Consider the following 24,390-nt stretch of genomic DNA (forward strand, 5'->3'; position numbering starts at 1 on the left):
AATGACAGTATGCTGTTGCAACAGGATCTGAAAAAGTTTGGTAAATGGGGTGAGAAGTGGCAAATGAAGTTTAACATTCTCAAATGCAAAGTACTGCATATGGGTAGCAGTAACCCCAGAGAAATTAGCATTGAGCATTAGCAAAGGCACATGATGCAAGAAAGCAAGCTTATATATCATCAGTCAAAAAAACAACCCCCTTATTTCACCCATCCACAGGCTCCAAATTTTTGTCTAGTTCTGCCTTGAATCTATTTAAGCTATCAACTTTTACAATGACAGATGGAAAATTGTTCCAGCAATCAACCACTAGCTGGCTAAAGGCAAACTTCTGCACATCCATCCTACAACTGTCCTTCCTCAATTTGAATTTATGCCCTTTCAGGCGATTATTCTGAGCAAGAGGAAGAATCCCATCAGCATTAAGCATGCTCAAACCATTCAAGACTTCATGCAAAACTTAACCCTTTTTTTTTTGTAAGAGCAACCCTTTGTTCCATTCACTAATATTGTTGCCCTTCTCTGCACTCATTCCAACAGTTCTATGTCCTTCTTAAAATGAGGCCTCCAGACCTGTATACAGTATTCAAGGGTGTGGCCTGACCATTAGTAGCAGTAGCAGTAGTAGTAGTGGCATTTGATGCAAGAAAGCAAGTGTATGAGCTTTTGTTTTTTGGCTGATGCTGCATAAGCATCAGCCAAAAAAAAAAAAAAAAAAAAAAATCACACCATTCCCTCCAAATGCATGTCCAGTTCCTCCTTAAATTTATTTAACCTGTCAACTTCCACAACGACAGATGGAAGTTTGTTCCAGCAATTAACCACCCACTGGCTAAAGGCAAATTTCCGCACATCTATTCTACATCTGTCTTTTCTTAATTTGAATTTGTGCCCCCTTAGGTTCGTAATCTGAACAAGTGGAAGGATCGAATCAGAATTAAGCGTGCTCAACCTATTCAAGGCTTTATACACCTCAATCAGATCACCGCGCAGGTGCCTAGTCTCCAGCCATTGCAACTTGCAGAACTTAAGCCTCTCTTGGTAAGAGGATCCCTTCATTCCCCTCACAAATCTTGTTGCCCTTCTCTGTACATGCTCAAGTAAATCTATATCCTTTCTAAAATGAGGCCTCCAGACCTGTACGCAGTACTCAAGGCGTGGCCTGACCATTGCCTTATACAGAGGGACAATCACCTCCTTCTCCCTGCTAGCAAAATTCCTATATATCATTGACAAAACCCCATGACCTACCCTGACAGCCTCTCTGCATTGCTCAGAAAACTTCATATCTGACTGCACAATTACTCCCAGGTCTTTTTCATTTTCTACCACCTTAAGTGTAGCACCACACAGTTGGTACGTTTCTCTGGAGTTACTTCTACCCATATACAGTACTTTGCATTTGTCAAGAGTAAACTTCAGTTGCCACTTCTTGGCCCATCTGTCCAAATCATCTAGATCCTGTTGCAGTAGCACACTGCCTTTACTGTCATTAACAACCCTGCCAACCTTTGCATCATCTGCAAACTTCGACACTAAGCCTGATATACCTTCATCAATATCATTGATAAATATACAAAATAACAGTGGACCAAACACCGAACCCTGTGAGACTCCACTAATAACATTAGTCCAAGAAGAGCAGCACCCATTGATTACCACCCTCTGTCTTCTCCCACCTAACCATCCTTTTATCCATTCTAGCAACTTACCCTTAATACCATTCTGCTCCAATTTGTACAATAGTCTTCCATGCGCAACAGTGTCAAAATCTTTCCTGAAATCCAAATATATGATATCAAAATTATTTTTTGCATCCAGTTCCTTTGTAACCACATCATAATATCCTATCAAATTTGTCAGACAAGACTTTCCCTTAACAAACCCATGCTCTGTCTGAATTATTGCTGCAGTCTTGTCTAGACGATCCTGCAATGCATCTTTAACCAGTGACTCCATTATTTTACCCGGAACAGAAGTTAAACTAACTGGTCTGTAATTACTCGTGTCACCCTTCGATCCCCCTTTGCGAACTGGGGATACATTTGCACATCTCCAGTCCGTGGGAACCTCCCCTGAGTCTCATACAAGGGGATAATCACCTCCTGGAAAAATTCCTGTATATATTATTGACAAGACACCATGAGCTACTCTTTCAGACCGTCTGCACTGCTCAGAAAATTTCATATCTGCCTGCGGAATTACCTCTAAGTAGTTTTGACTCTACCACTGTCAGTGTAGTACCACACAGTTGATATGTTATTCTGGGGTCACTGCTTCCTATATGCAGTACTTTACATTTGTCAATGTTAAACTTCAGTTGCCACCTCTCAGCCCGTCTGCTCAACTTTTCTAGATCTTGTTGCAGCAGCAGCAGCGTACTGTCATTAGTGTCAGTAACAACCCTGGCAACCTTCATATCATCTGCAAACTTGGACATTAAACCTGATATACCATCATCAATATCAAATGTACCAACTAGGTGATGTTACACTCTGGGAAGTGGAGAATGAAAGAGATCTGTCGGTAATTGTGCAGTGTGATATGAAGTTTCCCGAGCAGTGTACACAGGCTGCCAGAGTAGGTCAATGAGTCTTGTCAGTGATATACAGGAATTTTGTGAAAAAGGATAAAGAGGTGATTATCCTCTTGTATAAGCAATGGTCAGGCCACACCTTGAGCACTGTGTACAGGTGTGAAGGCCTCATCTTAGGAAGGATGTAGAGTTGCTAGAACTTCCTCTTCACCGAGTGCAGAGAAGGGCAACAAGACCGGTGAGGCGAACAAAGGGGGATGCTCTTATGAAGAAAGGCTTAAGTTCTGCAAATTGCAGCATCTGGAGACTAGGTGCCTGTGAGGTGATCTGACTGAGGTGTATAAGCCTTGAATGGTTTGAGCAGGCTCAATGCTGATGGGATTCTTCCTACTGCTCAGTCTCAGATTACAAACCTGAGGGGGCATAAACTGAAATTGAGGAAAAACAGTTGTAGAATAGATGTTTGGAAATTTGTCTTTAGCCAGTGGGTGGTTGATTGCTGGAACAAACTTCGATCTGTTGTTGTGGAAGTTGATAGCTTAATAATTTCAAGGCAAAACTAGACAAATATTTGGAACAAATGGATTAGTGAAATGGGAAGGGTTTTTTTTTTTTGGCTGATGCTGTATAAGCTTGGTTTCTTGCATCATGTGTGTCTCTATTAATGCTAATGCTAATTGTATCTTGAAGAGGATAACTTGTAAGGTAACTTGTAATATTTCATTTTTAAAATGGAAATATTTTATTATATTATTTTACTACAACAATTTCATTATTTAATAGTCACTTTGTACAAAGCAGTCCACACTTTTTTTTATTTTATATTTTATTTAGGATATCATTAGCCTTTTTTCTGTACATGCTGTTTTGACTCATTGAAAGCTTCCAAAATATCTGTGTGACATTACTTATATCTGTGTGACACCACGTCTCTGATATCCCAACAATATCTGCCTTTGATGTTTTGAGCAATACCTCAAATTCATCAAATTTATTTACCAAACTCCTAGCATTCGTGTACACGCAGGTATACATGCACCTGTTTCTATTCTTAGCTACCCTAACACAACCCATGTGTTTACTTGTAACGCAATGACTACCAGCAGTCTCTGAAATATCCTGCATCTTGTTTTTCAGACTTCTGCTCATCTATTCAAATGAGCAGAAGTCTGAAAAACAAGATGCAGGATATTTCAGAGACTGCTGGTAGTCATTGCGTTACAAGTAAACACATGGGTTGTGTTAGGGTAGCTAAGAATAGAAACAGGTGCATGTATACCTGCGTGTACACGAATGCTAGGAGTTTGGTAAATAAATTTGATGAATTTGAGGTATTGCTCAAAACATCAAAGGCAGATATTGTTGGGATATCAGAGACGTGGTGTCACACAGATATAAGTAATGCGGAACTGGAATTTGGGGAATACAATGTATATAGAAAGGATAGACAGGACAGGAGGGGTTATGCTATTAATTAGAACCTGCAGATAAATGAACCACTAGGTGGCAGTGATCACAGTGTGTTGAAGTGGGATTTACTCAAGGAGGTAACTACCATCAGAGGTAAAGGGAAGGGTTTTTGTGTTCGTAAAGGCGACTATGATGGTCTGAGACAGTATTTAAATTCTATACAGTGGGACCAACTGATGATGTTACCAACAGCAAACTCAAAATGGGAAGCATTCAAGGAACTAATCTTGGTGGCTACCAGGCTTTACATACCAACTAAGAAATATTGTTCAAGGTTTAGGCCTAAATGGTTGTCAGATGGACTAATGAGACATGTGACAGAGAAGAAAAATGCATGGGATACATACAAATTAATGGGTGACATGGAAGCCTATGATAGATATAAGTTGGTCTGTAACCAAGTCACAAAGGAGATTAGGCAGGCAAAGGCAGACTACGAAAAATCCTTGGCAAAGGATGCAAAGAAAAACAGAAAGGAGTTCTTTACATACTTGAACTCGAGAAGGAAAGGGATGAATCAGATTGGTCCACTGGATATTGATGGTTCAACAGTTGAGGATCCTGCTCAGGTGGCTAACAATCTAAACGAGTATTTTGCATCTACATTCACGCATGAGGAGTTATTCAGGAAGGAGAATGATGTAGGTAAAGTAAACATTGGCAGTGAGCGGGATGATTTTGTAATAACTGAGAGGAAAGTGGAGGAGAGATTGTTGAGGATACACATAAAAAAGGCACCTGGGGTGGATGGGATCTATCCAGTTATATTAAAGGAGGCAGCAAAGGAAGTATGCAAACCCCTAGCCATAATTATGAGAGCTTCTTTGGACTCAGGGGAGGTACCCATAGACTGGAGATGTGCAAATCTAACCCCAATTCACAAAGGAGGATCAAAGGCTGACACAAGTAATTATAGACCTGTTAGTTTAACTTCTGTTCCAGGTAAATTAATGGAGGCACTGGTTAAAGAAGCACTGCAGGATCATCTAGACAAGAATTCAGTTATAGCTCAGACGCAGCATGGTTTTGTTAAGGGCAGGTCTTGCCTGACCAATTTGATTGGATACTATGATGTAGTCACAAAAGAACTGGATGCAGGGAATAACTTTGATATTATATATTTGGATCTTAGAAAGGCTTTTGATACTGTTGCACATGGTAGACTGCTGCACAAATTGGAGCAGTGTGGCATTGGAGGCAAATTGCTGCTATGGATAAGGGGATGGTTGAGTGGCAGAAGACAGAGAGTGGTAATCAATGGACACTGCTCAACGTGGACTAATGTTATTAGTGGAGTTCCTCAAGGTTCAGTGTTGGGTCCATTGTTGTTTTCGGTGTTTATGAATGATATTGATGATGGGATATCAAGTTTAATGTCTAAGTTTGCAGATGATACAAAGGTTGGCAGGGTCGTTCAGGACACTACTGACGCTATGCTGCTGCAACAGGATCTGGAAAGGTTAAACAGATGGGCTGGGAGGTGGCAAATGAAGTTTAACATTGACAAATGTAAAGTACTACATATGGGTAACAGTAACCCCAGAGCAATGTATCAACTCTGCGGTACTACACTGACAGTGGTGGAGAATGAAAAGGACCTGGGGGTAATTGTGCAGGCAGATATGAAGTTCTCTGAGCAGTGCAGACGAGCGGCAAGAGTAGCTCATGGTGTCTTGTCAATGATATACAGGAATTTTTCTAGCAGGGATAAGGAGATGATTATTCCCTTGTATAAGGCAATGGTTAGGCCACATCTTGAGTACTGTATACAGTTCTGGAGGCCTCATTTCAAGAAGGATGTAGAGCTGCTGGAACGGGTACAGAGAAGGGCAACAAGATTAGTAAATGGAACAAAGGGTTGCTCTTACGAAGAAAGGCTTAAGTTTTGCAAATTACAGAGTCTGGAGACTAGGCACTGGCGAGGTGATCTGATAGAGGTGTATAAGGCTTTGAATGGTTTGAGCATGCTCAATGCCAATGGGATTCTTCATCTTTCTCAGAATAATCACCTCAGAGGGCATAAATTCAAATTGAGGAAGGACGGATGTCGGATAGATGTGCGGAAATTTGCCTTTGGCCAGCGGGTGGTTGGTTGGTGGAACCGACTTCCATCACTTGTTGTTGAAGTTGATAGCCTAAACAAATTTAAAGCTCAACTGGACAGGTATTTCAAACGAATGGAGGGATGAAATGGGAGAGGGTTTTTTTTTTTTTTTTTTTGGCTGATGCTGAATAAGCTTGCTTTCTTGCATCATATGCCTCTACTAATGCTAATGCTAATGCTAAATAAGATGCGGTGAAAGTAATTTGACAATAGTCAAATAACGTTCATTGCCGCTTATTTCAGGAGAAACCTCCCTCATGTGCAGAAAGATTTGATCCATGTTTTGATCCATGACCAATACTAACATCTAATGCTAGTATTGCTGCTGCTACACAGGCAGACACACAAGATTTATACTAGTATGTCTGAGCTTATATATTGAGTGGGAACCTCTGGCACAGTAGAGAATATTCATTTAGCCAGATTCATTGAATATGAATGTCGTTAGCTATTATGAAGTATTCACAAAGGAACTGGGTGCAAAAGATAGTTGATTTATGCTATTTTCCAATGTAGACTCCTTGTAATTAGCATTAGCATTAGTAGAGGCATTTGATGCAAGCAAGCAAGCTTATGCAGCATCAGCCAAAAAAAAAAAAAAAAAACCCACTTCCACTTCACCCCTCTGTTCGTTCAAAATACCTGTCCAGCTGAGCCTTAAACTTATTTAGGCTATCAACTTCCACTACAAGGGATGGAAGTCTGTTCCACCAACCAACCACCCGCTGGCTAAAGGCAAATTTCCGCACGTCTATCCTACATCTATCTTTCCTCAATTTGAATTTATGCCCTCTCAGGTGATTATTCTGAGCTAGAGGAAGAATCCCATCAGCATTGAGCATGCTCAAACAATTCAAGGCTTTATACACCTCTATCAGATCACCTCGCTGGTGCCTAGTCTCCAGACACTGTAATTTGCAAAACTTAAGCCTTTCTTCATAAGAGCACCCCTTTGTTCCATTCACTAATCTTGTTGCCCTTCTCTGTACTCGTTCCAGCAGCTCTATATCCTTCTTGAAATGAGGCCTCCAGACCTGTATACAGTACTCTAGGTGTGGCCTGACCATTGCCTTATACAAGGGAATAATCACCTCCTTATCCCTACTGGAAAAATTCCTGTATATCATTGACAATACTCCATGAGCTACTCTTGCAGCCCGTCTGCACTGCTCAGAGAACTTCATATCTGCCTGCGCAACCACCTCCAAGTCCCTTTCATTCTCTACCACTGTCAGTGTAGTACCACAGAGTTGATACGTTGCTCTGGGGTTGCTGTTTCCGATGTGTAGTACTTTACATTTGTCAATGTTAAACTTCATTTGCCACCTCTCAGCCCATCTGCTCAACCTTTCCAGATCCTGTTGCAGCAGCAGCATAGTGTCAGTAGTGTCCTTGACAACCCTGCCAACCTTTGTATTGTCTGCAAACTTGGACATTAAGCTTGATATACCATCATCAATATCATTTATAAATACAGAAAACAATAATGGACCCAACACTGAGCCCTGAGGGACTCCATTAATAACATTAGTCCACGATGAGCAGTGTCCATTGATTACCACTCTGTCTTCTCCCCCTCAACCACCACTTTATCCATAGCAGCAAGTTGCCTCCAATGTCACACTGCTCCAATTTGTGTAGCAGTCTTCCATGTGCAACAGTATCAAAAGCCTTTCTAAGATCCAAGTATTTAACATCAAAGCTATTCCCTGCATCCAGTTCTTTTGTGACTACATCATAGTATCCAATCAAATTGGTCAGGCAAGACTTCCCCTTAACAAAACCATGCTGTGTCCGAGCTATAACTGAAGTCTTGTCTAGATGATCCTGCAGTGCTTCTTTAACCAGTGCCTCCATTAATTTTCCTGGAACAGAAGTTAAACTCACAGGTCTATAATTATTTGTGTCAGCCTTTGATCCTCCTTTGTGAATTGGTGTCACATTTGCACATCTCCAGTCTATGGGTACCTCCCCTGAGTCCAAGGAAGCTCTCATAATTATGGCTAAGGGTTTGCTTACTTCCTTTGCTGCCTCCTTTAATATAGCTGGATAGATCCCATCCACCCCGGGTGCCTTTCTTGTGTTTATCTTCAACAGTTTCTCCTCCACTTTACTCCCAGTTATTTCAAGATTCTGTAGCTTACTGCTAGAGTTGAATTCACCTCTGGCATTCCCCTCACTGAATAACTCCTCATGTGTGAATGTCGATGCAAAATATTCATTTAGTTTGTTAGCTACCTGAGCAGGATCATCAACAGTTGACCCATCATTATCAAGTGGACCAATCTGATTCATCCCCTTCCTTCTAGAGTTTACATAAGTAAAGAACTCTTTGCTGTTTTTCTTTGCATCCCTTGCCAAGGATTTCTCGTAATCTGCCTTCGCCTGCCTAACCTCCTTTGTAACTTGGTTGCATATCAACTTGTATCTATCATAGGCTTCTGTGTCATGTGTTAATTTGTAAGTATCCCATGCATTTTTCTTCTCTGCCATATGCCTCATTAGTTCATCTGACATCCATTTTGGCCTAAACCTTGAACAATATTTCTTAGTTGGTATGTAAAGCCTAGTAGCTTCCAAGATAAGTTCTTTGAATGCTTCCCATTTTGAATTTGCTGTTGGTAACATCATCAGTTGGTCCCACTGTATAGAATTTAAATACTGTCTCAGTCCATCGTAGTCGCCTTTACGGAAGCAATAACCCTTCCCTTTACCCCTAATGGTAGTTACCTCTTTGAGTAAATCCCACTTCAGCACACTGTGATCACTGCCACCTAGTGGTTCATTTATCTGCTGATTCTTAATGCATGAAGAATCACTGCTGATAATCAAATCAAGAGTGTTACTCCCTCTAGTTGCCTCCCGAACATGCTGATGTAGAAAACAATCATCCAATAAATCCACAAAAGCCCTGCTAGTGTGTGAGTGACCAGCCCCCAAATTCCAGTCAATATCTGGGAAATTAAAATCTCCCATTATAAGACTCTCTGATTTACTGGCCCACTCTATTTCCCTGTACAGTTTCTTATTATACTCATCAGAGTCATTAGGCCTATAGCACACTCCTACTCTCAATTTTGATCTCCCAATGCTTATGTCACACCAAACTGACTCAACACTGCACTGTCCAGCGATGTCGACTGGCTTCACTTCCTTGGTTTTTATGTGTTTCTTAACTAATAGCATAACCCCTCCCCCCTTCCTATCCTGTCTGTAGACGTTGTACTCCCCAAATTCCAGTTCTGCATCCCTTATATCTGTGTGACACCACGTCTCTGATATCCCAACAATATCTGCCTTTGATGTTTTGAGCAATACCTCAAATTCATCAAATTTATTTACTAAACTCCTAGCATTGGTGTACACGCAAGTATACCTGCACCTGTTTCTATTCTTAGCTGGCGCCTCCGTAGCCAGGTGGGAAGGAGCAGCAGTGCGTAGCACACGCTTCTTGATTAGACCGGGGTTCGAGCCCGTCACCACCAAATACGGAGGATGCGGAAAGGTCAGGGAATGACCACCGCATATCCCGGAGCAATATGGCCTTAGTTGCTAATGCTCCTAAAAACCAAACAACATATTCTTAGCTACCCTAACACAACCCATGTGTTTACTTGTACCGCAATGGCTCCCAGCAGTCTCTGAAATATCATGCATCTTGTTTTTCAGGCTTCTGCTCATTCTAATAGAAGCAGTGCAAGAATCTCTTTCACCTCTGCCAGTGGCTACTGTCAATCTATTGGTCTTTGTCTCCCCCCAAGCTAGCAGTTTTCCGACCCACCTAACACTGCCTCGATAGCATCAGCAAATATTCTTGCACCCTTTCTATTTAAGTGTATCCCATCCCTGTACAAGCAATCTCTCCTGTTAACAAGTACAGTCCAGGCTGAAAAAAATTCTACCCCTTGAGCCTTGCACAATCTTTCCAGGGCCGAATTGATCGACAAGGCTCTCATCATATACTCCCTCCTATCGTGTCTGGGCAGAATTGCAGACACTTTCAATTTCAACCCTAATTCTCGGCTTTTGTTCAATGAATTACTTAACAAGTACAGTGACCTGTACTTGTTAAGTAATTCTGCCAGTCTCCTATTCTTAATATCATTAGTATTAAGCATAATTCAATATGCTTTTCCATTGATGCTTAAGATTCATGATCTTTGCTTTATAGTTGCTCTCTGGAAGGTCTTAAATAAGGAGTATCCTCCAGCCGCTATCACCTCATCATCTGACCTAACTTTCCTTCCAGGTAAGTGGTGCTTGGTGTTGAGAATAGGTGGAAATCACACAGGAATAGACCTGATGAGTATAGTGGGTGGGGCAACAATTAATATCCAGCCTAATGAATTGCAACTATTGTGGCCATGATGATAAATTTTCAAGATATTAGCATTAGCATTAGGGGAAGATATTAGCATTAGCATTAGTTGAGGCATATGATGCAAGAAAGCAAGCTTATACAGCATAAGCAAAAAAAACCTTTCCATTTCACCCATCTGATCAATCCAAATGTTTGTCTTGTTCAGCCTTAAATTTATTTAAGCTATCAACTTCCACAACAACAGATGGAATTCTGTTTCAGCAATCAACTAACCCGTTGGCTGAAGGCAAACTTCCACACATTTATTCTACAACTGTCTTTCCACAATTTGAATCTATGTCCCCCCACCCCTCAGGTTCTTAATCTGAGCAAGCGGAAGTATCCCGTCAGCATTCAGCCTGCTCAAACCATTCAAGGCCTTCTACGCCTCGATCAGTTCACCTCGCAGGCGCCTAGTCTCCAGATACGCTGCAACTTTCAAAACTTAAACCCTTCTCTTGGTAAGAGCACCCCTTTGTTCCTCTCACCAATCTTGTTACACTTCTCTGTACTCGTTCTAGAAACACTACATCCTTCCTAAAATGAGGCCTCCAGACCTGTATGCAGTACTCAAGGTGTGGCCTGACCATTGCCTTATACAAAAGATAATCACCTCCTTGTCTCTGCAAGCAAAATTCCTATATATCATTGACGAAACCCCATGATCTTCTCTGGCAGCCTGTCTCCACTGCTCATGGAACTTCATATCTGACTGCACAATTACCCCCAGGTCCTTTTCATTCTTCACCTCCCTGAGTGAAGTAGCACACAGTTGGTACATTTCTCTTGGGTTACTGCTACCCATAAGCAGTACTTTGCATTTGTCAATGCTAAACTTCAGCTGCCACTTCTCAGACCATCTGCCTAACTTTTCTAGATCCTGTTGCAATATCATACTGACTTTACTGTCATTTACAACCCTGTCAAACTTTGTATCATCTGCAAACTTGGAGATTAAGCCTGATATATACCTTCATCGATATCATTGATAAATACACAAAAGAACAATAAGCCTAGCACCAACCCTGAGGAACTCCACTAATAACATTAGTCCATTAAGAGCAGTGTCCACTGATTACCACTGTGTCTTCTTGCACTCAACCATCCCTTTATCCATAGCAGCAGTTTGCCTACAATGCCACACTGCTCCAATTTGTGAGGCAATCTTCCATGTGCAACTATATCAAAAGCCTTTCTACAATCCAAATGTATGATATCAAAGTTATTCCCTGCATCCAGTTCCTTTGTGACCACATCGTAGTATCCAATAAAATTGGTCAGACAAGACTTCCTCTTCACCAATGATGTGTTTGAACTATTACTGCAGTCTTGTCTAGATGATCCTGCAATGCTTCTTTAACCAGTGATTCCATTATTTTCCCCAGAACAGAAGTTAAACTAACAGGTCTATAATTATTTATGTCACCCTATGCACCCCCCCCTTTGTGAATTGGTGATTCAATTGCACATCTGCAATGCATGGGGACCTCCCCTGACTCTAAGGATGCTCTCATAACTTCAACAATTTCTCCTCCAGAGGAAGGAACAGTTCTCTCCTCGAGAACTGTTCCTTGTTCTTAGTTATTACAAAACCACTTAGCTCCTTATTAGAGTTATTTAGATAATCTTCTGGAATTACCCTCCTTGAATAACTCCTCAGGTGTGAATGCAGATGCAACATACTCATTCAGTTTCTCAGCTACTTGAGCAGCTACTAGGCTTTTCATACCAAATGAATTTGGTATGAAAAGCCTAGTAGCCTCCAAGATTAAGTCCCTGAAAGCTTCCCATTTAGAATTCACTGTTGGTAACATCATCAGTTGATCCTACTGTATAAAATTTAAAAACTGTCTGAGACCACTATAGTTACCCTTACAAAAATAAAGACCTTTGCCTTTACCTTTGATGGTAGTTACATCTTTAAGTAAATCCCACATGAGTACACTGTGATCACTGTCACCTAGCGGTTCCTTTATCTGCAAATTCTTAATGCATGAATAATCACTTCTGATAATAATGAAATCAAGAGTATTACTCCCTCTGGTTGCCTCTTGCCCCTCAAACATGTTGCTGTAGAAAACAATCATCCAATAAATCCACTAAACCCTTGCCAGTGTGCGAGCGACCAATCCACAAGTTCCAGTCAATATCTGGAAAGTTAAAATCCCCCATTACAAGACATTCTGATTTACTGGCCTACTCTATTTCTCTGCACAACTGTTCGTTGTACTCATCAGAGTCATTAGGCTTATAATACGCTCCTACTCTCATTCCCTTTCCAGAGTTTATGTCACACCAAACTGACTCGACATTGCACTGTCCACCCACGTCAACTGGATTGCACTGTCCACCCACGTCAAAAATTTTACTCCCCAAATTCCAATTCTGCACTGCTTATATCTGTGTAACACCACATGTCTGATATCCCAACATCTGCCTTTGATGTCTTGATCAGCACTTCAAATTCATCAAATTTATTTACTATACTTCTAGCATTGGTATACATGCAAATATACATGCACTTGTTCTTAGTTTCTCTAAAACAGCTCACATATTTAGTCGTTCCAAAGGCAGATCCCCCCACCCAAAGCTGGCAGATTTCTAACCCACGTTACATTGCCTCGATAGCATCAGCAAATATTCTTGCACCCTTTCTATTTAAGTGTGTCTAACACATGCACTAACTGCAACTTGTGTTGCAGCTAGTGCATATGTTAAACTGCAACTTGTGTTGAAAAGTAAATGCTGATAGAGAATAAACCAAAATTTTGTTTGAGATATAGTCAACTCATGGATACATCTGCATTTGCACTTTCACAGGAATGCATTTGCACTTTCACAGGCTTTTCTGAAAGACCTCTCTTGCAAGTTGCACTGCTTAATTAATTACACAATGTGGACTCTTTTCCTTGTGAATAGAGCCTTTGGTTTCAAATTGCTTATACCAATTGTACATTGACTTAATGTTATGGTAGGTCCTTTTCAATCAATGCACAAAAGTCACGTTATACATGAGTCACAGAATGTATTTGCAAACTGGGTGATACAGAATACTTCTTCTCATAGAGAAGTCATTTTAACATGTTCCCCTAGTAAGTACTTGAGAATTTAATGTCATATGCATAGATAGTGTTTCATTGCCATCTTAAAACATTTATTTATTTCTAAATCACCCTGCATTTATAATAACACACACAAATATGAGGAGCAATCAGAAAGTTTGAAGAACTGAACTAATATTTGGGAGCATTCCTGATAGGCATATTTTGGAATTGCTAATAGTTCCTGTGCCACATTCTGAATAATGTCTTCAGTTGTTGCAAATCTGTGACCTTTCAAGGGAACTTTAAAGTTAGGAAGGTAAAAAAAAATTCCTAAGGAGTGCTATGAAAGAAATTGTGAATGGAAAGCAACAAGTGTGCCGGTGAATTTCATTTTGAAAGTGATACTTCTCTGAAGCTCACATTTCTGGCTTGGCTATTTTCTCCAATGAGAGGACTGGACCTTTTTTGTGGGTCAGAGCCTCATATTTGTCATCAGTAATGATGGAAGAAACAAAATGTGGATCACAAGCATATGCTAATGAAGATCCTGACAAGCAAGAATGCTCTGCTCTTTGCGATCATCAGCAAGGATGCCAGGCACACAACTGGTTGAAATATGCTACATACCCAAATCTTGTGTTAAAATTGACTGACATGTCACATAAGACATGCCACTGATTTCACTAACAACTTCATAGACAGTTAAGCGTCAATCACTCCTGATAACATCTCACATAAACACAAGCAGTTGATTCACTGCTTTTTGAAATTGAAGGACAGCCAGAGCAAGGAGCATCTTCAATGGACAACTGGCCTTTTAAACTTTGCAAACCACTGAAAAGTTTGAAAATAACACATGGCAGGTATCTTCTTTGAGAAATTTTTTTAGCACTTTTCTGAAATTTGATATAAATTACGGAAAAGGTAAATCCCCAGTTTAATTTTTGAATTTGATAAAAGTGAATTACAATGCATGTGCGATTTAAAAAAAAAAAAAAGATGGAAAATTTTCGGCTTTTTCAAAATAGCTTAATGTTGAAGGAAATGAAACAAAAACATAAAAAAAAAAATAATTATGTTAATTCATCCAAATTACAACTTTGAACTAGAATTTGGATGAAATATAACATAACTAACATTTATAAAAATAACATTTCCTTGAAAAGATTACACTCAGATTAAGCAGTGCTCAGTGAATTGGTTTTTAAATGCTGAAGAAGTAAAATCTTAAAAAATCCATAGAAGAATGAAGCAGCAGTACATTGAGGGCTACACCACCAAAAGAAAAGTTTAAGAAAGTACAAATGTTTAATAAATAATGAACAAGTATAAAAGATTTGTAACATGCTGGTAAGCCTACCATCTCAACTAATGACACAGTGTTACTTTGTAAAGTGTGAATAAAAAAATAAAAAATAATAAAAAAGCAGCGAATTAGAATAAAAAGTACTTTCCCAACATTTACAAATTTCTAAACACAAAACTGCACCCTTCAATGTACAAATGGGCTCTAAACTGGTAGCTGTCCTGCACGAGGAATAAATTTTCCTCATACCTACTAGATGCCCAGGAGGGTTATGGCTGTCATGAAGGCCAATGGGGTGGGGAGGGGAAAATATGCATTGGCTTTTGAATTAAAAGCCCTTTTTGTAACTATCTATGTATGTCTGAAAACTTTGGTCAAAGTAAAAAATTTTGTATTTCAAGATTACAAATAAAATAAAATAAAATAAACAAGATTTCTTACTTTGTTTCTGCAAGGAAGAAGCTGTAGTCTCACATATGGATCAGAGAGCCCATTGCAGTCCATGGGTCGTAATCCCTAGAATGAAATTCGTTTTATTTTTATTTCAGCTCTAACATAACAGAAAAAAAATATGTAAAATATGTGTATTTTAAATTTGAAAAAGTAATAATAATAAAGAAGAAGAAGAAATATACTAAAACAACATCAGCTGGTGCAAAGCTGCCATATCTGAATGCTGTCTTCATATACTTTAAGTTATGTAGAATAACAGGGTTGAGTAAAGTATAGAAGTAAACAAACTACTGCTGTCAAAGCCAGCCCATCCCTGTTGGTTTTCAGCTTACCACCATTAAAAAAAGTATTTTTGATGAAGATATATCTCTTCATATATCCAAACAAAAAAAAAAAAAAAATCAGATACAACCAAGTCTGGGATATCCTGGATCAGCAATTTTCATCTGAGTCACATGGACAGTGTGCATAATGTGATTTGGTGTCCTTTTAGAGCCTTCCTTTTTTGTTTTATAGCCCTATTAAACTTAAGTATTATATAGTATGAACCAAAGGTATAATGCTTAATACATTCCACATTGATATCAATATTTGTAAAAGAATAAGAGACGTTTACCTTAGTATGATACTTAGAACACTTCCGTATGATATTCTCCAGAAATTAAAACGAAAACAATAAAAAAAAAAACAAAAAAAAACCAAAAATCTAAAATTACAGTAAGAAATAATTAACAATAATTAAAAATCAAATGAACACAAAAATCAATTGATGCTTTTCGACCGTATGTCATTTTTTTAAAAAACTTTTTTCGTTTTAATTTCTGGAGAGTATCATATGGAAGTGTTCTACGTATCATATTGAGGTAAACTTCTCGTGTTCTTTTGCAAACTTAAGTATTATATATTTTTCAACATATTTCATTAGTTACAGTCTGGCCATTCTCTAAAAAAAAAAAAATTAAAGAAAATTGGACCTTCCCTGTCTCAATTTTCATTTGTTTTCAGTGATCTGGCAATTCAAGGTTTTTTTCTTCACGGGAGATGAGAGATGTGTTCATTCTACAGAGCATTTAGAATAAAGGTCATAATGGAAGATCCAGGTCTTATCACCTTTATGGACCTTTAAAAAAATCTCCTCGAAATTTATTGCACTCCTGCAACAGATCTTACCAGATCTCCTGTCTGGAGAATTTCATTTCTCTTGTTAACAGCTTTGTAACTATTTCAGCATATTTTCCTGTAATCTAATGCAATAGTAATTGCATTTGCCATATCGTGCAATGAAGCCACAGGCTGTTGCTGCACTGGCAAAAACCAACCAAGTAGATAAGAAAACACAAATTATATGCTTCCATCCTGACACAAATAAGTATATCCAATTGACCTTTGAACTTATTCAAACTGTCAGCCTCAACTACCTGTGAGGGAAACTTGTTCCAGCTATCAATGACTCGCTGGCTAAAAGAAAACTTCCTACCATCTAATCTAACCCTCAAGCCCTGTAATTTGAATGTATGATCCCTAGTTCTGGAATTCTTTAGAACAGTGAGAATTCCACCTCTCTCTCTCTCTCTCTCTCTCAGAGGCTTAAAAACCTCAATCTGGTCACCTCTGAGTTCACTAGTTGCCAAGCTCTGTAGCCCACATAATTGGAGTCTTTCTTTATACAGTCATCCTTCTGTTGATCTCACCATTCGAGTTGCCTGTCTATGGATTCTTTCAAGAAGCGCAATATCTTTTTTTCAGATGAGATTTCGATAACTGAACACAGTATTCCAAATGTGATCCTACAATTTCCTTATACGGTGGGATTATGACCTCCCTATCTCTACAGGATAGTGTTCGATAAATCATTGATAGGACACCATGGGCTTTCTTGGCTGCCTATTATCTAATGTGTCTAATGCCATCTACAAATACTGCTTATATCAATATGGTTTTGTTAGAATACTTTCCTCAATTTTTCATGAATCTGGACAGTTGAGTTTCCGCCTGAATTGAAAAGGAACTTTCTCACCAACCATTGGCAGAAATGAACATTATTTTGACTGTTCATAACTTCAATCTCTAATAGTCAGTACTTTTATTTTAGCATGTTTATGTCTTAATATCCATATTAGCTATATATAAAGCTGTTGCCCAAGAGGCATTACTCATGTTTTTTTTTTTTTTTTTTTTTTATGAAAACCCCAAACACGAAAGGTATCAAAACCTATAGTACTTAGTACCGTGCATGGGTTGAAGGAGAAGTATGGGGGGGGGGAGGGGGATGCCGGAAACTTTTCTCTAGAGACTAAACATGGGTTTCACCACTTCAAGCCTCCAATAAGCAGAGTGGTGGTATTTCACCGGTTGATGAAAGTCATCTACCACCTGATCATAAACCTTTTAAATTCTTTATGTAATTCCATAGGAATAAAATGAATTAGGAGTGTTTTAATAAGTCTGTAAACTATAAATTTATAGCAATATGAACATGATCTGATGAATGTGACCACATAACAAAATACCACATGTAATATTATAACATAGTATATATCATGTTTTACTTATGTAAACACTAGAAAAAAAGGGGATAAATCACATTGGTGATTGATATCACCAATCGATATCACATTGATATCGATGGTTTAACTGTTGATGATCCTGCTCAGGTTGCTGATAACTGAATAGGTAATTTGCATCTATATTCACACATGAGGAATTCTTTAGAGAAGAAGAAGATGCTATAAGTTAATTTTCTGAACTTCTGGCATCCCCTAACAGGAAGGTAAATGATTTTGTGATAACTGAGAGGAAAGTGGAGGAGAAATAGTTGAAACTGTATATAAAAAAAGGCATCTAGGGTGGATGAGATCTATCCAACTTTGAATTCAGGAGAGGTCCCTGTGGACTGGAGATGTGCAAATGGAGATGTAGTAGATATGCTACTACAAAAATCTAGAAAAATTAGGAAGATGGGCTGAAAAATGGTAACTGAAGTTTAACAGTGACAAATGCAAGGTACCGAATATGGGTATCACTAATCCCTGATTAGCATACAAACTGTGTGGTACCACACTCAGGATAGTAGAGAATGAAAAAGACCTGGAGGTAATTGTGCAGACAGGACACCAGGATAGCTCATGGGATTTCATCAATGATATACAGGAATTTTGTTAGTAGGGATAAGGAGGAGATTATTGTAAAAGGCAATGGTCAATACTCACATCTTGAGTACTGCATAGCGGTCTGGAGCCTTCATTTTAGGAGGGATGTCAAAGTGTTGAAATGGGTGCAGAGAGGGGCAACGAGATTGGTGAGGGGGAACAAAGGGTGTTCTTAGAAGAAAGAGCTTCAGTTCTGAAAATTGCAGCACCTGGTTAAGGCTTCCAATGAACTGAACTAGTGTTTAAGGCTAAAAATGGACTGAGCAAGCTACTCAATTCTGATGGGATTCTTTCTCTTGCTTAGACTATGCACATGAGGGGGCATAAATTCAAATTGAGAAAGGATAGTTGCAGAATACGTATGTGGAAGCTTGCCTACAGCCAGCAGGTGGTTGATCATTGGAACAAACTTCCACCTGTTGTTATGAAAGTGGACAGGTTGAATAAATTCAAGGAAGAACTACACAAACTATTGGAGGGGATGGACAGGTGATGTGGAAAGTGTTCCCCCCCCTTTCGATTAACGTTGTTTGCTTTCATGCATGATTTGCCACTACTAATAACAATACTGTTGATAAAATAGAAATAGTGTAGTGATATCATGTACTAGCATACCTCTTACTTTAGTCTAGTATTTTTAATTTAAATTTAAGCTAAAATCATGCTTCAGAATAGAGCAGGAAAAAAAATGTTTTGAGTAGTAGGAATGGTCAGACTCAGGGGCAGATACAGTTGAGGGTACTTCTCTTATTGATTAGGACTTTAAAACATGCACTGCTTATTGTATATTTCCAATGACTTCTATTACAGAACAATGTTAGGTGGATCAGAAAAGTGCTAACTTGGAGGTTGGGATACACAGACTAGATTAATAGTAACTGAAGGCAGAGGCAAAAATGATTCTTGCACTGCTTCCAACAAACAGCAGCCTGGAAAGTAAGATGTCAGGGATTTCGAGACATGCTGGGGGGCAGGATTGGGTATCTCATGAAACAAGCAAATACATGGCTGTGTTAAGGTTACCAAGAGTAAAAATGGTTGCAGGTATACTTGTATGAACACTAATGCCACTAGTAGCATAGTAAACAAATTTGATGAATTTGAACTAATGTCTGCATTTTATGATTTGATCATAAAATGCAGACATTGTGGGGATATCAGATACAAAATCTGCAGACATTGTGGGGATATCAGATACATGGCATCACTCAGATATAAGGGATTCAGAATTTGAATATGGGGAGCAATCTGTAGAAAGAAGAGAAATATGACAGGAGGATGGGGGGGTTAGGCTCTAAGTTAAGTTAGGAAGCAAATAAAATCTAAGGCAGTGCATCCAGTGGACAAGGATGGCCAATGCAATGTCGAGTCAGTTTGATGTGACATAAGCTGGGAAAACAAAAATGAGAGTAGAAGTGTGTTATAGGTCTAATAACTATGATGAGTATAATGAACAAAACTGTACAGACATGAAGAGTAGGCCAATGAGTCTGTGTCTTATAATAGGGAACTTTAACTTTCCAGATATTGGATGTACCTGTGGGTTGGTCATGCACACAACAGCAAAACTTTTGTGGATTTATCTGTTGATCTGATTATCAGCAGTGACCCTCTGTGCATTAAGAATCTACACGTGAAAGACTCACTAGGTGGTAGTGATCATAATATATTGATGTGGGATTTACTTAAGGATGCTTAAGATTTACTTACTGTCAAAGGAAAGGGAAAAGGATTTTGCTTTCATAAAGGTGACAACGGTCTCAGACATTTTTAAATTCTATGCAGTGGAAGCAATTGATTAAGTTACCAATAGCAAATGCTAGATGGGAAGCATTCAGGTATGTTACCATAGAAGCTACTAGGCTTTTTATACCAACTAAGAGATAATGATGTTATTCTTCCTCTTGCTCAGACTATACACATGAGAGAATAAATTCAAACTGAGGAAGGATGGCTGCAGAATAGATGTGTGGAAGTTTGCCACACATCAATCAGTGGGTTAGCTGATTGCTGGAACAAACTTCAATCTGTTGATGCAGATGTTTATAGTTCAAATAAATTCAAGGAAGAACTAGAAAAATTATTGGAGGGAATGGATAGATGCTTTCTTGCATCATCTGCCACTACTAATACTAATACAATTCAAGGCATAAACCTAAATGGATGTCAGATGAACTGATGAGCCTAATAGCAGTGAACAAAAATGCATGGAATATATATAAATTATCAGGTGATATACAGATGCCTACAATAGATATACTGCAATCAAGTCACAAAAGAAGTTTTTGTGACTTGATTGCACAAGTCACATGCAGAAAAAAAAAAAAAAAGCAGAAAAGATTTCTTTACTTATTTAAACAGTAGAAGGAAGTGTTTCAATCACATTGGTCCACTAGATATGAATTGATTAACTGTTAATGATCCTGTTCAAGCTGCTGACAAACTGAATGGGTATTTTGCATCTACATCACATGAGAAATGTTTTAGGAATGGGGATGCAAGAAGTGAATCAAATACTGGTTGGGGAAGCTGTTGAAGTTAAATGCAAAAAAACCACACCTGAGATGGTATAAGGAATATGGTGAGTACATGTGCAGAAAGGACAGGCAAAACGGATGGGAAGTTTGCACTTGGTTAAGATGCACATAGGATCTAAAGCAGTTGATGTGGGGGGGGGGGGGGCAGTGCAATGTTGAGAGAGAGAGAGAGAGAGAGAGAGAGAGAGAGAGAAAGAGAGAGAGAGTGTGATGAGTAACATATGGATAGCAGTTGTAGGCCAAATGATTCTAATGATTATAATGAACAACTACACAGATAAATACTATTAACTAGTACATCAGAATGTCTTATAATGGGAGACTTGAACTTTCCAGATACTAACTGCAACTTGTTGGTTGGTCACTCATATAAAACAGAACTTTACTGGATTTATTAGATGACTTTTTTGCAGCAACATCTTAGAAAGACAACAAAAGTAAGCAATACTGTTAATCTCATTATCAGTAGTAACTTTTCACACATTAAGTTAAACTATTTACGTAGTCTGAGGCTTTAGTCCTAAACTATACCATATCTAAATTACTCCACACCATCGGGCATCTCCCATATTGTGGATTTATACTTCGCAACTGGGTCGTCATCATTGCAACACCAGAGTACCTGCCCACCCACTTATGAGGAGCCAATAAGCTCCGAAACAGTGCCATATGGGTGATGGTATCCGCTGAGAATAAGTAACAATAGTCTTCTCCTATGGTGAAGAGTTACTTATTCGAGGTAGTACAATATCATGGCAACTTGTTGTGAAGGTATTCACAATATGAGATATACTTAATGATGCAAATTTATAACTACTTATGTACTTGGTTATGTACAGAAATGATGCAAATGCACTAACTTGTACATTAGTTGAACTATTTACGTAGCTTTAGTCCTAAACTATACCATAATTATTAGTTAATTAACTGAGTTTACTTATTAAATTTAATTCTGTTTATTATGATTTTATTTCAAGTTGAGTTGAGTATATATTTGCATGTTGTGTCGATTCATCGATTGCAGGAGTGAACATCTAATTTTTCATTTTGTCAGTTACATTTCCTTATTTATTCTAAAGAGGGCATTAGCTGAAGCATATTTTGTGTTTAGTTGCTTCATTATTTTGCTGTTTGTATCAAATGTATCAGGATTCCCATAGATTTTTAGTTGGCTGTGACAGCATCAATAATTAAAATATGATCCTTTTTGGGGTTTTTAAGTGATGCTTGTTGTTTGTTATTTGGTTTTTAGGAGCATTAGCAACTAAGGCCATATTGCTCCGGGATATGCGGTGGTCATTCCCTGACCTTTCCGCATCCTCCGTATTTGGTGGTGACGGGCTTGAACCCCGGTCTAATCAAGAAACGTGTGCTATGCACTGCTGCTCCTTCCCACCTGGCTACGGAGTCGCCTCTTTAAGTGATGCACTCTGTTTCTCTATTTTGTAGTGTTTTGTGTTATTATTTAAGTAGACTCATTGTTAGGTGGTGTGGGTATATTCATTCTTAGGAGTTGTATGTTTGCTCCACTGGAAGTGGAAGTTGCTTTAGCTTTTTTCCCTTCTCTGATTTTTATGTTTATAATTTTATTTTTATTTTGAAACAAGAGTGATTAGATCTATAAGAGCAGAATATCACCTTGACTTTCAACCTTATTAGCATTAATTTGCTGTATTTATTTCTTGGTTTAAGTGTTTCCTAATTTCAATTTCAATAGCTGAAATACATTTATCTGATTTAAAATTTATTGGACTTAACTGGTTTATAGTAAATAAGTATTTATTATAAACTCAGTTTTGTACACTACAAGCAAACTAATGCTCTGATCACATACTTGGGAGGCACTTCACAAGTTGTCTAAATAAAAGCACTGTTCCCAAGAGAGAAGCGTATTGCTATTTTTTTAAAAATAAAATGCTATTATTCAATTGTTTCAGTGTTATTTAGAACCTCACCAGTGGATAAGTAGGCACAATGAGTGAAAGACATTTCAATCCATTGATGGATTGTTGTTGTTTGTTGTTGTTTGGTTTTTAGGAGCATTAGCAACTAAGGCCATATTGCTCCAGGATATGCGGTGGTCATTCCTTAACCTTTCCGCATCCTCCGTATTTGGTGGTGACGGGCTCGAACCCCGGTCTAATCAAGAAGCGTGTGCTACGCACTGCTGCTCCTTCCCACCTGGCTACGGAGGCGCCTCCATTGATGGAATACATCCACAGTGGATGGATATATTTTAATGGGATGATATGATCTCAACAAGTTTTCAGCTAATTTTTGCTTAATATAATCAGTTGCCACAGGGATAACCAAATTTCCTTTAGTTCCACTAAGAACTAAAGGGTTTGGTTTGCTTTGGGTTTTATTACCGCATTAGTTACTGAGGCTATAATGTGCCAAAACCAGGTCAAAAAAGTACACAATTAAAGTTTTAGTGACCTAAAGAATTAGGTCACTATGTCACAGTATATATATATTACAATAAAGGCATAAAATTCTATAAAATATAATAATAAAGATATAGAAATAAAATGATAAATTTTAGATACAAGTATCTAAATGACATGGTCATTGTCAGATAAAATCTGACTGAGTGTATAAGGCTTAGCCAGATGACTAATTGCAGTAAAATATAAAACACGCTCATGTCTATGAAGTAGACACGGTTAAAATATGATGAATGGTTAAAACGGTGCCACAATCTCACACATAGGACAGTCATCTGCCCTCAGTAGAAACGCATGCATAAGATGACTGTGTCCTATGTGGAGGCAAGCCAGAACAACTTCCCCTCTTCAGTCCCTGCACAGACTAGACTGTCAGTGTCGTATTACAAGCTTTATCTGATACAGCTTGTCTGTGACCAGTCCATGCCAAGATTGTTGCCATTGGGAGAGTAATTTACAGTGTATCACCAGCCTGTAGTCTGTTGTTGTTGTTATTTGGTTTTTAGGAGCATTACCAAAGGCCATATTGCTCCGGGGACATGCGGTGGTCATTCCCTGACCTTGCCGCATCCTCTGTATTTGGTGGTCATGGGCTCGAACCCCGGTCTAATCAAGAAGCGTGTGCTACGCACTGCTGCTCCTGCCCACCTGGCTATGGAGGTGCCCCTGTAGTCTGTATAGGGGACCAATCATAAAATGCAGACATTGTGGGGATATCAGATACAATATCTGCAGACATTGTGGGGATATCAGATACATGGCATCACTCAGATATAAGGGATTCAGATTGAAGGCAATGAGTATTGTGGGGTTCTGGTAATCTGGCTGCGACATCTACCAGTTTATTCCCCCTGATCCCAATGTGGCTTAGAATCCAGGAGAAATGAATGTCAAATGAACACTCAGAAAGACAATGTAATATCTGCTGGATCCGGGTTAGGAATGGATGAGTATTATGCCTCATCCCCGATAAAGCCTGCAGTA

General features: G+C 38.8%; 1 protein-coding gene across 1 annotated transcript in view; it reads right to left on the reverse strand.

Moving 5' to 3' along the window:
• Nucleotides 1–24,390, reverse strand: part of LOC150089119 (rabphilin-3A-like) — a 251,552-nt gene that overhangs the window by 80,214 nt on the left and 146,948 nt on the right. The window contains exon 10 of the mRNA XM_090388013.1: nt 15,262–15,336. Within this exon, the coding sequence (XP_090244139.1) occupies nt 15,262–15,336 (75 nt within the window). The remainder of the gene's footprint in view (nt 1–15,261; nt 15,337–24,390) is intronic.

This window comes from Mastigoproctus giganteus, chromosome 2, assembly GCF_048544385.1.
Source record: "Mastigoproctus giganteus isolate SK-2022 chromosome 2, ASM4854438v1, whole genome shotgun sequence".
NCBI lineage: Eukaryota > Metazoa > Arthropoda > Arachnida > Uropygi > Thelyphonidae > Mastigoproctus > Mastigoproctus giganteus.